Here is a 15,492-nt window from a genome sequence, read left to right as displayed (position 1 = left end):
TTCCTTTACATTCTGAGTTTGGTTTACTCAGATATTCTTTCAGACTTCTCAGCACCTTTTTCAGCTTTTCATTCAATTCCATTTCTACAGATGTCAGTATGTCCTCGGGCACTGAAGTTATGGCCACTGATGTAAAAATATTAGCTGTTTGTTCAACTGACAGCAGGTTTGCGAATATAACGTACGTGTAAATCCTGATCTCAGTGAAGTGTTGCTCATTTACAAAAGGGGCAACTTTTTTGCACAAGTTCTCTAAAAAGGTGACGTGCCAGTCCTTTGTGCTTTTTGTTTTCTGCGTTATCACATACAGTGTTTGTAGCACTGATTCATAGATGTCAGGTCTCTCTTTTAAGCGAAGCAGTTTCAGTAGTTGTGGAATTATAGCTACTGCATGCTCATTTGATATGTCTTCCATTGTGCACAAAACTGCATTCAAACTTTCAACTGCCCTCCCTACATGTGTCTTATGGATATTTGGAAAGCGAGCCGCTGCACCTTCAATGTAAGTATTCACATTCCTTTAGCTATTTAATGCAAGCCTGGCAGTATTGATCTTTCCCTATTCCAGTAACAGTAAAAAGGATTTCAATCATGGTCAGATGGAGCCGAGGATCCTTTAACAACATGTGACTGTTGAACATTTTAAACACTTTATCAGGTGTTTTTTCAAAAACAGCAATTTCCACATCCAAAAAATGTCTGATTTGGGAACACACTTCATCTCCATTTGATGCAAGGCGATTAATCATCTGAGATATTTTTTTACTGTCAATAAGCCACTGAGGATCATTCTTGGGCGGCAGTGTCACCACTGCACCAACAGAGATGAGCCTTTTCATGATCTCCTCCCTTGCTTTAATGGCTGCAATTTACAGTGGTGTGGGTATGTGTGTAAAACTCCATCCATCTGGATTAGCTTTTGCCTCAAGCAACAGATCCACAAAAAAAAGTGATGCTTTGAACAGTGAGACATAATGCAAAGGTGTCCAGCGGAGTTGAGAAGGTTCATTTGGGTCTGCACCCTGATGCAAAAGGTAAGAACTTACATCGCTGTTGTTATTTATAACATCAGCAATCAATGGGGTTAAATAATCCCTACACTCTCTACAGGGGTAAACTCCATTAATATTGTTTTCCTTCAGTAATTTCTTGAGGTTTTTGAGGTCATTCTTAGTGATGCACTGGACTATAGGATGTGTTTCTGTTGGTGGGGGGACTGCTGCCAGTTGTAGCTGAGCAAAAATATTCATGTTTTTACTTCAGATTGGTGATGAAAGAGAAAGCACTGACATTAGCCAAGGTAGACAAAATTTGCTTCCATTTTAACTGCCAGAACCCCACCCACCCCTCCCCACAATAAAATGAGAAGTTTAAAGGATACAGTCATTTCATTAGTAGCTTGTAGAGGTACTGAGAAGAGATACATACATTTCAGGATATCACACTGAAAGATTTATACATGGAAAAATAACAACTTGGTTTGCAAATATACCTTGAGGAAAAAAGGGCCCTGTTACACTTCAAATAAATGAAATTTAGCAAAAGTGTAGACAAAGATATCTGATATCTCATCATCTGCAGTATCAACATATTGCAGATTTATCAGCTGATTTATCTGTGATACCAATCTGCAGTTCCAACACATCCCAAAGGTTTTCTACTGGATTGAGATCTGGTTCCTGTGGAGGCAATTTGAGTAAAGTGAAGCTGACCACAAATGAACCTGCACTGTTAAAGAATGCTCGGCCTTGTTTATATCCTGCACTTTTACCATACAAGTTCTTCACCAATAAAAACAGTCCATTTTAATTATCAGCAAATATGTTGAGGCTGTGGCTCTGGAGGTCCTGCGAATCCACATAGTCTGCTTATAACAAGAAATAGTTGTCCTTAGTGGTGATTTACAGATAATGAGCAGTGAGAATGTGAACAATTTTAAAAATGAAAAGTAGGAAATACTCCTTTCCGTTTGCAGTTGTTTAAGCTGAGTAATGAGAATGGACAAATCAAAGAACTTCAAGACTGTCTTGTGCTAAGGGAGGTAATAAAGAAAACACTGAAGCACTGTTCCCTTCACTATGCAGAGAAATTACCAGCTCTTATTATGGCTGACATGAAATTATGTATAGATCTCTTACTTGGCAAAAAGCGCACAATCCCATCACAAGATGCCATACAGGAAATAAGGGCAAAAATATCTTAAGTGGATACAAACTTTGACAGAACACCTGTTGTTACATGGGTGCTTTTGTAAAGCATGCACAAAAATGATTTATTATTTATAAGTTTTGAGAGAGCTCGTGGAAGATAGAGAAGATGTAAGGAATTGTAGCATACTTACAGTGCTGAAAATAGGTGTCTGCTCTTTAAATTAGACCTACATCCATCAAGATCTCAGGCTGCTGTGCTTTTTTTTTAGTTTGTCACGCTGTCACACTCTCTTTAGCTCCGCCCATTCACAGGAATACATTCTGTTGCTTATCTTTCATGGTCCCGAGCTCAGTGTGCTCCTCCTCCACTCTCTCTCTTTAGTGCTGTCATTCTCTACTCTAATGTAGGTCTCTGTCATTGGCTGGGTTTCTTGAGAGGCGTGCACCTCAGCTGTTGATTACAGACACCTGACTATTATCTTGTCACTATGAGCAGAGCATGTAGGAGGGGCTGCTAGATCTTTAATGTCAGGAAATAGGTGTAACAACTGCATTATGTTCCTGTTTTATGCCATTGAGAAGCTATTTTTTATGCCTTTACTGTCATGTTGTGCTGGAGCAAACACAGCTTCTCATATTCTACTTTTCACTCTTGTTCTCTCTCTCTCTCTCTCTCTCTCTCTCACACACACACACACACGATAACATCATAGATGAATAAACAGTAATATCATAGCAATTTTCATCCTTCCCACCTTTGATGCTCACCAATTTGTCTACAGGGCCCTACATGTAACACACTCACAAAAAGATTCTAGGTCTGAACGTGGGCAAAAACATGACAGTCGACAGTAAAATTCTAAAAGGTAATGTCTTAACACAATGATCAAAAAATAAAAGACAAAACAGTCCAGTGTCCCATTTGCATACAAAGTAAAAACACACAGTCCAAGGCCAGAGCCAGCTATGCCACAAAGCCAGCTGCACTCCACACGTTGTTCACTTCAGCAGGGGTAGCAGTTGTCCTCTGAGACCCACCACCCCGTAAGTAGATAGCCAGTGATCACTCAGGTCTCTGCAACTCAGCTGTCTTTAGGCTGCGGCATATAATAGGCCCTGGCCTGCACAGAGAGACAAAATAACATGGTTCACTATATAATTCACAGCGCACAACCCGCCCATCCCAAACATATCGGGTCATCCGAGGTTTGGTCACATTACATACCTGCACAGAGAGACAAAATAACACAGCAGTGTTTGTAGTGTGGGCTATAAGTAGACTAGCGTATCAGTGCAGTCAATTACACCTGCCTCCAATTTGTCCAACCCCATTACAGCCATTGGCTCACCGCAAATGTGACACACACACAACCACTCCCAACCCAGTGCAACTTCACACAGTAATATGGAGGTGAATTATTACAGGCACATTAGTCTACAGCTGCTGCTCTCCATGCTACCCCGTTCGACCTGGAGAAACAGGGGAGCTACACACGCCTCCTCTTTATGGACTTTAGCTCTGCCTTTAACACCATCCTTCCTCACAGATTGGTGAGCAAACTGTTGACCCTAGGATTCCCATATTCTACCTGTCTGTGCATTAAGGACTTTCTGACAAACCGCACACAATAGGTTAAGGTGGGCCCCCACACATCCTCGGCCATCAGTATCAGCACCGGCTTTCCCCAGGCCTGTGTGCTATCACTGAGATGCTTGGCTACACAATCAACACCCACAATGAGCAGTACCCTGCATGGAAAAGAGGCCAAATCAAGGCAGCACGGAGGAAAGTTAGCCAACTATTGGAGCTGCAGAAAGCTGTGATAAAGAAAGGGATGCCTACAAACTACAGAATATTGTCCATGCCTGAGGCCTTGGAAACTGCAAAGCAAGGACTCACAGCATTGGTCAACCACTTCATACAATAGAAATATCCATTAATGAGTAGTAGGATCACTGTAATCTAATAAAATGACATGTGATTGCACAAAGACGTGTGGTGGCAGATTTTTTTTCTCATGTATTAATCACATATTTAATCATATCACGTTAGTTATAGTAATATCACTTTCTCACTTTACTATAGTAAGAGCACTCCTGTCACTAGTTGACATGCATGTGGAATGTTAACAGAGTGAGGCCGTTGTAATGGGAGACGTTAAACAGATAGTGGGACTCCTTCTGCTTATCAGGGATGTAAATCTTTAGGTGACGGCCAAGCAGAAAACAAGGTCATAATTCTCTCTGTGAGGGAGAAGGTATAGCTCCCCCGTGAGAGGGGCCAACATGTAAGAGTTTGTGGAATGTTCTTTGTCTGTGTCTCTGTATATAAGATGTAAGGGCGGTGGCCACAATTCAGAGATGGTCCTGGTGTTTCACTCTCTCCACATTGCAATGTGTTTATTAAACCCACTTCAAATCAAGCTCGCTGGGTGTGTTGCAGGTTATTGTTAAATTTTCCACCACAGATGTCAAAAGAATGATTAATAGTGTTAATTAAAAACCTTGAGAGATATTCTGGTTTTGAAGAGAAAATAAAAAACTTTATTTATCCTCACTGTATGAACATTCTTGGAGTCCTTGAAGTCTTGTCATGTTGAAGTTGCTCATGTGATGTGATGTTGTTATAATGGTCCAGCTGGTGTGTCTTTTCTGTGATTGTGTCACATTTACAGTGGTTGCAACAATTGCACCTAAAAGGACCCTGAAAAACTGGTGCACAGCCTGCAGAGTCTAATAAGTGTCACCACTGTAACCACTGCACAAATGCAACACACTTACTTTCTAACAGGACTCTGCAATCAGCCATTCCTTAAACTAAATCCTAACTTTGTCATCGGGAAGATTAAAAGAACAAAAACATGTTTGTAGTGTTTATTCACCTGAAACTTCACAATTAAAAAAGCATCAACACTTTGGCCTTTTCATACAAAGAAGTGATGTATGTAAAACATGAAATAATAATCATAACAACAACAACAACAACAACAACAATAATAATACATTTTAAATAATGATATAATATAACTAGTCCTACTACCAATAATGACAATAACAACAATAACAAACAAATTATATTAATAACAACAACAATAAAATAATAATAATAATGATGTCAAAAATACCAGTAATAATAACAAAAATATTAACAATAACAACATAAACAACAACATCACTACTACTAATAATAAAGATAAACAAATTATATTAATAACAATAATAATAATAATAATAATAAAACTGACTGTAATAATAGTAATATTATTAATCATAACAAAAACAGTACTAACAATAACAACAACAATAATAATAATAATAATAATAATAATAATAATGAAGGTGTTGCAGCAGATCTGAGTCCAGACTCTGCAGCCTTTTTAATGCTGCAAAGAAAACACAAATAAATTGAGTGTGAGTGTTTTTCTCCAAGTTACACTGAGTATTTGCACTGACATGCTGACTGTTTGCTGGGAGACGTCAATAGCAGGTAAGCTGTTCTCTGCCGCTACTCACACACAGACTGACACCTGGTCTGGAAGACGAACTCGTCATCGCCTGTGAGCCAGCTGTCTGTGATGTCGTCTCTTCTGCTTATCTGGTGAACGCCGTCACAGACGTAATGTCCTGAGAGGAGAAGGCGCACTTATTAACGTCTCCTAAACTTTCAAAGCTGACCTGCATTCAGCACGTGTCAGAAAGCACACACTCATCGCTGTAAGCTGAGGAGCCCAAATGGCTGATCACGCTGACCAACGAAACGCGAGCGGTTTCCTGGGAGAGAGTAGCAGCACCACCCGTTAGCTTAAAAATGGGCTCCATCTGTACTTGAAATGAAACATACAAACCATATGGGGAAAATGCACTATTTACTTTATATCTATGGACCCTTGTGCAGTTTGTAAACAGTCATGACGTATAAGGATCTATAGTGGTCATTTCCAGGGGAGGACACGTAATGTCTATAATTTGTAAGAAATTGAGTGTTATAAAAGTCATTTTCAGAAGCTGTTGCTAATCCAGCTACCCTAGGAAGTTTATATATTAAATTTAATACAGATTGATTAAGGCGTTTAACCTCCACCCACCTACCCACCCACGCACCAACAACCAGCTTTATACTGATCAGATACACCTTGCAAACACAAGAATCAGCTCTCATGCTGTCTTATACACAGGAGCTTGTTGAGAGACAAACTTTTATGGAAATCTTGTTGTGAACCCTGAAGACATGCGTTTTTACTGTAAAAAGTGGAGGATAAGCCTGAGAAAACAAATAAACATGGCCACTGCACATTCGGTGTTAATAACATAGTAAGGCATATGTTGCTTTTTCTCCTTTTGATTCTAATGTAAATATAATGCATTGGCATTTTAAAGTCACCATTACAGATTACGCACATCCTTCAACTTCTTTTAAAGAAATTTATTTAGCCACCAAACATTAAATTTACATTTTTTTACAATATGAAAATCAGAAGAAAATCTTTAATAAAACATACAAATTATAATATATTTGGTAAATTTGAAATGATATTCACTTTAATTCAAAATACATATTTAGGAAAGTTGGCATAGTACATAATACTAGTATACAGTTGGCATGTTATGTATACATTTTCAAAAATCCAAATGCATACCTAAGCTATGTATTTTATTCACACAACAAAACTAAAATTAAAAAAGGAAAAAGTAGGTTAATCATTTTCCTATCTGGAATAACACTGAAAAAATGTCTGTCTGTATGTAATTAAAAAAACTCAAGTGGAAGAATTTATCCTTAAGTACTGCCAGTGTTCCCATTTTTGTCAGTTCAAAAAGATTTTTAGCACTAACATTTGCAAATACAGCCACCAAAATAGCACATTTTAAATTTACTACTAAATATAAAACCATACAATTAACATGACTCAAGTCTAGTACTAGTAGGCACCTAAAATAACATCTCTCCTGCTATCCGCCTTTGGAAAGTGGTCAAAATGAACAACAGGTACAAAACTTTGGCTTATTGTGCAGAACACATTTTGATTTTGCTAGGTTAGGTTTCTGTGGTGTGCTTATATATACACGTTTGAACAAAATAAAGCATCCCACAAAGCTTTCATTAACATCTGTACATATAAGCAAATACTACTAATAGTATTTGCTTATATGTTATACTGTACAGTCCTTAATGACATAATTTTCTCCTTATTGAATTCCACTTTGTCTAAAGTCACTATTGAGACTCCTGAACTGGGACACTCATAGGTTCGTCTATACTTGTAGACATCATTGCAAAGGCGATATGAATGTCCTTTGTTTCTTCTTTTTGAAACATTTCCTTCAAGGGTGTCTCTAAATTCCAGCCTTTATCTTTGGCAAACTTGTAAACACACCCAAAGAGATCAGGAAATAACATCATTACATCAATGTGAGGAAAATTCTTGAGCCTGTGAACAAGGAAAGTTTTATTAATGAGTAGTAACAGAGACGTAAGCTTCCAAATCTGTCATAGTATCAGAAATATTTGTGATTTGTTCATATAGTTACAAGAAATTAACATATATACACATATAAATATGTGTGTTCATGAATTAATAATTTTTCATTTAGTTTAACTTACTCATGCTCATTGAAATTGCGTATAAAGCGCAGTAATCCCAGCGTGGTTTCAGGGTACGGCTTTCTGCCATCCATCTTCCGAACAAGCTCTTGGGGAAACTGCAACAACAAAACATGGTGGTCATAAACTGAAATTTAGGAATACATCAGTTTGACCTCTCATCTGTAAGTCACCTTATTTTTCCACATTTTGAAGGATCCATTAGCACATGCTTCTAGTGAACCAATCAGCTTTTCATCAGCCTTTCGACAGTTTGCCACCTCCTCCCTGTTGCCGGTCTTCCTCAAATATTCAAACTGCCTGGAAGTAAAGTTGAAATTATGCTTTATAAGTACAACAACAACAACAACAACAACAACAAAACTAAGAGCAAAATGTTAAATAATAACAGGAGCAGCACAAAATAGTCTTGCTTAAAATGACAAGAACAGAAGTGTAGGAGAATAGTTTAGTATTTGCTGCCAATGTTAACATGCCTGTCTGAGTACAAGACAGTTTGACCTCATTTTCCCAACATATGGATTAAGTCTAGCAATAGACTGAAAACTTTACCCCCCATGTCTGGGAAAATGATTGAAAATCTTTCACAGTTTAGGCTCTCATTAGCAAATCTATTCTTGCTTTACTAAAGTGAAACTAGTAATCACAGACTCTGTTACAGCATGACTTTCTTACTCTCCGAACATGAACATCTTTATTCCTGTTTTACAGTGTCAAACCAGGAATCGTACATCATGTTCCAGTAATCAGGAAAAATGATTTATCACTCAGCATGACTTCCTTACTTTTCAGAAGTCCAGAAGAAGGGATGGTTTAAGCATTCTTCTACTTTGGGTCTGTCCTTTGGCTCTTTCTTGATCATCCACTCGATGAGATCTTTTGCCACCACATCTTGAACATGATCCAAACTGTACTTCCCATGGTAAATGTTGTTCTCGCATTCATAGGATTTGCCAAATGGATGGTGGCCTCCAGAGAGGATATAATAGATCAGCATGCCTGCCACCTTAACAGTAACACATCAGTTTAGGTATTTTTACCAAGGCATCTTTCAGTTAATCAAGTTTTTATGGAGCTGTATTACCTGTATGTCAGTGCTTGACTTGTATGATATGACAGATTCTTCTGTAAAAGTCTCTCGGGCCATCCAGCATTTGGTTCCTGCACTGGTTCGTGTACGTAAAGTTGTTTGGCCTTTGAGTAAGCGTCTGCTTATGCCAAAATCAGCTAATCTTGCCCTCCCAGTAACATCTGCAGGAGGAATAACATACAAAACCCCATGAAACTAAATCATTAATTTATATTTACCTGACACATGTTTATTTTTTTGTTTTTCCCTGAATTTCAAACATGTCTTACCAATCAAAACGTTCTGGGGTTTGAGATCTCGATGGAGAATTTTAGGATTTCCGCAGTGAAGCACCTTTAGACTTTCAAGAACTTGTTCAACAAATTTCTTTAACATCTGTGGGTCATGGTCATTATTATTGATATATTCTTCCAAGGTGTACTCACAAAGTTGCAGACAAAGATATCCAAAGTTCTCGTCCTCTGCAGCATCAACATATCGTACGATATAATGATGATCGAGTTCAGGAAGTCTCAGGATTCCTTCTTCATTCTTCAGCACTTCATAGTTGCTCTTAGTCATTCTCTTAATGGCAACTTCTGTGCCGTCCTCTCTCAGCCCCAAGAAGACTTCAGTACCATCGCTTCCTTTTGCTATTCTGAATTCTGCATCATTCACATAAATAATGCTTCTGATTCTGGATATTTTACTGTCATCTGAGCCAACAAGTTTCTTCACTTTATCATTCCACCTCTTGCTGATTTGAAGCCAGTTTCGTTTGTTTTTTGATTTTTCGATGGTGTTGTAGTCAAAAGGTTTTACATTTAACGTTGATTCTACAACTGGAAACCTTGTTGGTGGATCAGTTGCTGCAGTGGAAACGTCATCATTTAGGTCTTCTTGCTTTTCAGTCTTTTCAATCTTTCTCTTCTTCCTGACTAAAGGTGAAGCTGTATTTCCCTCAAATTCTGAGTTTGGATTCCCTAAATAGTTGTTTAGACTTCTCAGCACCTCTTTCAGCTTTTCATTCATTTCCATTTTTACAGATGTAATTATGTCCTTGGGCACTGAAGTTATGCCCACTGATGTAAAAATATTAGATGTCTGTTCAACTGACAGCAGGTTTCCAAATATACCGTACGTGTAGACCCTGATGTTAGGAGAGTACCCATTTACAAAAGGGGCAACTGTTCTGCATAAGTTCTCTAAAAAGTTGACATGCCAGTCCTTTGTGCCTCTTGTTTTCTGTGTTATTACATACAGTGTCTGTAGCACTGCTTCACAAACCCCACTGTCTTGGGAGTCAAGCAGTTTCAGTAGTTGTGGAACTATAGCTAGTGCATGCTCATTTGTTATTTCATCCATTGTGCAGAAAACTGCATTTAAACTTTCAACTGCCAGCTTTACTTTTGGCTCAGGGATGTTTGGAAAGCGACTAGCTGCACCTTCAATATAAGTATTCACATTTCCAGTTTCCTTTACCCATTTACTAAAAGCCTGACAGTATTTTTCCCTTTTGTTCCAAGGAAAGAGGGATTCAATCATGGTCAGATGAGACCTAGGATCCTCTAACAACACTTGATCGTTGAACATTTTAAACACTTCGTCAGGTGTTTTTTCAAAAACTGCAATTTCCATTTCCAAAAAATGTCTGATTTTGGAACACACTTCATCTCCATTTCTCCATTTAATCACTGCAAAGTGATTAATCATCTGAGATATTTTTTTATTGGTAATAAGCGCATCAGAATCATTGTCATGCATGGGCAGCAGTGACACCGTAGCACCAGCAGAGATGAGTCTTTTCATGATCTCCTCCTTGTTTCCAATGGCTGCAACTTGAAGTGGTGTGCGTATGTGCTCTTTCAGAGGACTCAGGAGTCTATGATTCAATCCATCTGGATTAGCTTTTGCCTTAAGCAATAGATCCACAAAATCAGGTGGTGTACTGGACAGTGAGACATAATGCAAAGGTGTCCAGCTGAGTTGAGAAGGTTCATTTGGGTCTGCACCCTGACGCAAAAGGTAAGAACAGATACCAATGTTGTGATTTACAACAGCAGCAATCAATGGAGTTATATAATCACTACACTCTCTACAGGGGTAAACTCTATTAACATCATTGTTCTTCAGTAAATTCCTGAGCTCTTTGAGGTCATTATTAGTTATGCACTGGATTATAGGATGTGTTTCTGTTGGTGGGGAGAATGCCAGATGTTGCTGAGAGATGATATTCATGTTTTTCCTTCAGATTACCTGTGAAAGAAAAATCACAGAAATTAGTCGAGTAATGCGAAATCTGGTTCCAATTTAATCTTCAGAAAAGCTAAATGAAAATCAATAACATTAGAGTTTAAAGAATATGAACAGTTTGTAAAAGTTTTCAGTAGTGAAAATTTCTATTTCGACTACCACACTGGAAGATTCATGCATAAAATAATATTTACTTGCAAACACTGACACACTTTGTTATATTTCATCAATTTTATTACTTTTCCTTTGTTATAACTACTCATAAACTTATCCTTGTAGGTAAGAATTTTGTAATCACAAAATAAGGAAAACGCTACTTTCATTTTACTTTCAAACTGAATTGAGCAAATATGTAAAATATCAACATTTCAACATTTTATATCTACAAAGGTAAAATTAACAGCAATCATTGTATACTGTATATTCAAACTTTGAATCATAAAATCAGAGATGGTGGAGCACAAAATATTCTAAACATTATAATGATTTCAGACTAGAGTGAATCAAGTCTTGAAAATTAAAAATTGGCACATATTTCACTACATTATTTTCTGAGTACCATCTGTAAACCCCAGTATTTTATTATGTGGACAGGATCATCACTAGTTGTCTCCTGCAATTTGAGGTTTTTATTAATATCTACTCAAATATGGGACTTTGCAGGAATGCCAGACTTCTTCCCCCCATAATATAATTAGGGAAAACTTAGATTTTTAGAATAGACTTTTTGATGTATGTGTCCCAAATTACAGATCTGGGTTTATTTTAGGCTAAGAAAGATGTGCATGCCCAAACATTGCCACAAATTTCAATGTGTGAAAGAAAGGTCTGAAAGTGTGTCGACAGACCATTTTTCAAAAAAAGGCGTCTTCAAAGGTATTTAACACATCAAGCTAATAATTCTAAGTAATCATAAATGTTCCCATTTTCTGTTATGGAAATGTTATTAACAAAATCTACAGACAACAATGAGCAGTAGGCTAACACCGTTTAATGAACACAAGTATGCTTGGGAGAGAGACGCCATCGCGGGGTTGACAGCAGTCTCTCTGACGATCCCAGTCCAGTCCTGGTTTTAAATACAGTCAGAACAAAAACATTCCACAGCTGTTGTTTACACCTTTGACCTCACATTTGAGGAGTGGGAGAATTTTTACCACCTTATCTCCTCTTACAGGGTCACATAAAGACTAAGCGGATACATTTGAAAACGCCGTTTTTGCGTGGCAGTGTGGACAGCGATGATGTAATATCATGCAGTGTAAGCAATTCAACTAAAGTTACGGATGGCATTGTACAGCAGTTGTTTTGTTTGTTCTCAATTTTGCCTGCTCTATTAAAGATGAATATGTTTGTACATGCTCCAGATAGCTTTTCTCCAACTTCTTTAATTCTCACTCGCTTTTGCAACCTTGTACTTTTGTGTTACTCGCAGCAACAACTCCACCTCATTGTCGGCCTATTAAAAAAACTCTGTGCTCTTCCTCGACATTTATCTTGTTAATAATTTTACTTCTTTCCTGTGTACGACTCTGGCTACTGTAACTCCTCTGACAAAGAAGACTCACAACCAATGCGCACCTTAAAGCAGATAACTCGTAAGCTGCAGAGGAAATGGCGTCTTGCCAAATTAGAAGATCATCATTTAGCCCGGCGAAATAGTTTGCTGCTTTAAAATAAAAGCCCTCCGTAAAGCTAGAACATCTTACTATTCATCACTGAGTGAAGAAAATAAGAAGAAACCAAAGTGTCTCTTCACCACTGTGCCAGTCTGTTTGTCAGTCAGAGCTCTGTAGAGCCAACAATTACTTTAAAATTAACTAGTAATGACTTCATGAATTTCTTCAAAAATAAAATTTTTACCATTAGAAGAAAAAAAAAAAATCACCTATAAACATCTCTCAAATGAAACATTATGCATAGCTAATTTCAGCACCACTGATAATTATTAATTATAATTAACTATTTTTCTTCAATTGATCTTTCTTAGTTAACTTCAGTAATTACTTCCTCCAAACATCAATATCTCAGATTTTGCAATTTAATGATGATTCATCTCATAAATTAACTGTTACAGAAGCAAGCAAGCAATTTATTTATATAGCACTTTCAGAACAACACAGCTGAACACAAAGTGCTTGGCATGACAAAAATGATACCTGCATAAGTTAAAAAAAAAGATTTACTCAAAATAAATAAATAAATAAATGCGAGTGACAACAAATAATAAAATTAGCACAAATAGCGCAAAATAAAAAAGTATAAAATGATAATTAAAAAATAAAAACAATAAAATAGATTAAAATCAATAAAATCAGGGTCACGCAGTGTCATATGCCAAGGAGTAAATATTTGTCACTTTTCCAAAGCTAATTTTGAATTAATAACAAATAGACTGGAGATATGATCAGTATGTAGGCCTGTGTCGATCTTAGGATCTCCTATAAATCTGCATCAAACTATTTGTTTACCGTTATCAGGGTCAATTTGTATTTCATTTGTGCAGACTTTAGTTAGGATGGTTTAGTAATTAAAATCTTTGTACCAGCAGACTAATAACACTTTAGCAAAACAAACAAACAAACAAAAGAAATCTTTGACGCAGACATATACACCCCTCCAATAGCCAAGCCCATCTGTTCTCTGATGGGAAATTTGTGATTGACATGACACTGGCCAATCAGATGAAAGGAAGAAAAATAGGGTCAAAATTCGTAATTGTAACTTGAAACTTGAGTGCAGAGTTTCACATGTATTTTTTGGCTAAGTCCACACACAAATCTTTTATATACACACACAAATTCTTTTTACACATACAAATCTTTTTTACACACACAAATTCTTTTTACACATACAAAGGAGTATGTGTAAAAATATGTACTCTTTTCCGGAGTAACTCTGATCAGCGGATATTATGGCTGACATGAAGACACTTTTCTTTTTAACTCTCCGCAACAACGCCTATGATCATGGGATTTGACCAGTTGAAAATATTTCTCGAGGGCTCAAAGCGCACGCTTTTACGTGGGTGATTTTATAAAGAAAGCAAAACATTATTTTACGATGAAGTTTTAAGATAACTGATGGAGGATTGTTAGAAAATTTACTTACAGTTTCTAAGATGTGTGTCTGTCGTTCCTAGGCCTTCAGTCTACTTCAGGGGAACCTTTGAATTTTGTGGCGCCTCAGGATAGTTATCCCAGACAGAATTTGTTTCCCCTGCGTCGGGAGCGCGCACTCGGCTGTCCAAATCACGAACAAACAGTATCCCTTGTTCTTGATTCTTAATTCAGAAACACTTCTTATGGTGACTTAGTACTCCTGAAATTTCAAGAAGTACAATTTTGCCAGCCTCCACCACGTCGAAACATGATTTCCAAAATAAAAGCCTTCGAAATCTGATTTCAAAATAAAAACCAACTTCCGAGTGAATTTAGCTTTAACATTAACAGATACGTTAAGTGCATAATAACAAATATCATTAAGTCTGGTCAATTTATATTAATAATAACAACAACAACAAATTAATAATAATGTCAAAAATACCAGTAATTATAAAATAATAATGATAATAACAACATAAACAACAACATCACTACTACTAATAATAAAGATAAACAAATATATTAATAACAATAATGATGATAATAATAATGATAAAACTGACTGTAATAATAGTAACAATATTACTAAAAACAACAACAGTACTACTACTACTACTAATCATAAAAATAATAATGAAGATGTTGCAGCAGATCTGAGTCCAGACTCTGCAGCCTTTTTAATGCTGCAAAGAAAACAAATAAATTGAGTGTGAGTGTTTTTCTCCAAGTTACACTGAGTATTTGCACTGACATGCTGACTGTTTGCTGGGAGACGTCAATAGCAGGTAAGCTGTTCTCTGCCGCTACTCACACACAGACTCACACCTGGTCTGGAAGACGAACTCGTCATCGCCTGTGAGCCAGCTGTCTGTGATGTCGTCTCTTCCGCTTATCTGGTGAACGCCGTCACAGACGTAATGTCCTGAGAGGAAAAGGCGCACTTAATAACGTCTCCTAAACTTTCAAAGCTGACCTGCATTCAGCACGTGTCAGAAAGCACACACTCACCGCTGTAAGCTGAGGAGCCCAAATGGCTGATCACGCTGACCAACGAAACGCGAGCGGTTTCCTGGGAGAGAGTAGCAGCACCACCCGTTAGCTTAGAAATGGGCTCCATCTGTACTTGAAATGAAACATACAAACCATATGGGGAAAATGCACTATTTACTTTATATCTATGGACCCTTGTGCAGTTTGTAAACAGTCATGACGTATAGTGGTCATTTCCAGGGGAGGACACGTAATGTCTATAATTTGTAAGAAATTCAGTGTTATAAAAGTCATTTTCAGAAGCTGTTGCTAATCCAGCTACCC

General features: G+C 37.3%; 1 protein-coding gene across 1 annotated transcript; it reads right to left on the bottom strand.

The window, feature by feature from the left end:
* Positions 1-6,558: 6,558 nt before the first annotated feature.
* On the bottom strand, positions 6,559-14,437 carry LOC112841617 (uncharacterized). Its single transcript, XM_013274456.2, has 7 exons — positions 14,186-14,437; positions 9,112-11,077; positions 8,837-9,003; positions 8,538-8,758; positions 7,926-8,052; positions 7,753-7,850; positions 6,559-7,579 (listed from the first exon to the last, which is right to left on the bottom strand). The coding sequence occupies exons 2-7, from the start codon at positions 11,057-11,059 to the stop codon at positions 7,366-7,368; spliced, it is 2,775 nt and encodes a 924-aa protein (XP_013129910.2). The 5' UTR covers positions 11,060-11,077; positions 14,186-14,437; the 3' UTR covers positions 6,559-7,365.
* Between the last annotated feature and the right edge of the window lie 1,055 nt (positions 14,438-15,492).

This window comes from Oreochromis niloticus, linkage group LG3, assembly GCF_001858045.2.
Source record: "Oreochromis niloticus isolate F11D_XX linkage group LG3, O_niloticus_UMD_NMBU, whole genome shotgun sequence".
NCBI lineage: Eukaryota > Metazoa > Chordata > Actinopteri > Cichliformes > Cichlidae > Oreochromis > Oreochromis niloticus.
This window is presented reverse-complemented; position numbering and strand designations above follow the sequence as displayed.

What these genes read in the sequence shown, in the direction of transcription:
- LOC112841617 (XM_013274456.2), bottom strand. Translation starts at nt 11,059, where the DNA reads ATGAATATCATCTCTCAGCAACATCTGGCATTCTCCCCACCAACAGAA. An exon ending in ACCCCAGAACGTTTTGATTG is followed by an intron (nt 9,004 to 9,111) that starts GTAAGACATGTT and finishes TTCCTCCTGCAG; the next exon opens with ATGTTACTGGGAGGGCAAGA. An exon ending in TCAAAATGTGGAAAAATAAG is followed by an intron (nt 7,851 to 7,925) that starts GTGACTTACAGA and finishes TTGTTGTTGCAG; the next exon opens with TTTCCCCAAGAGCTTGTTCG.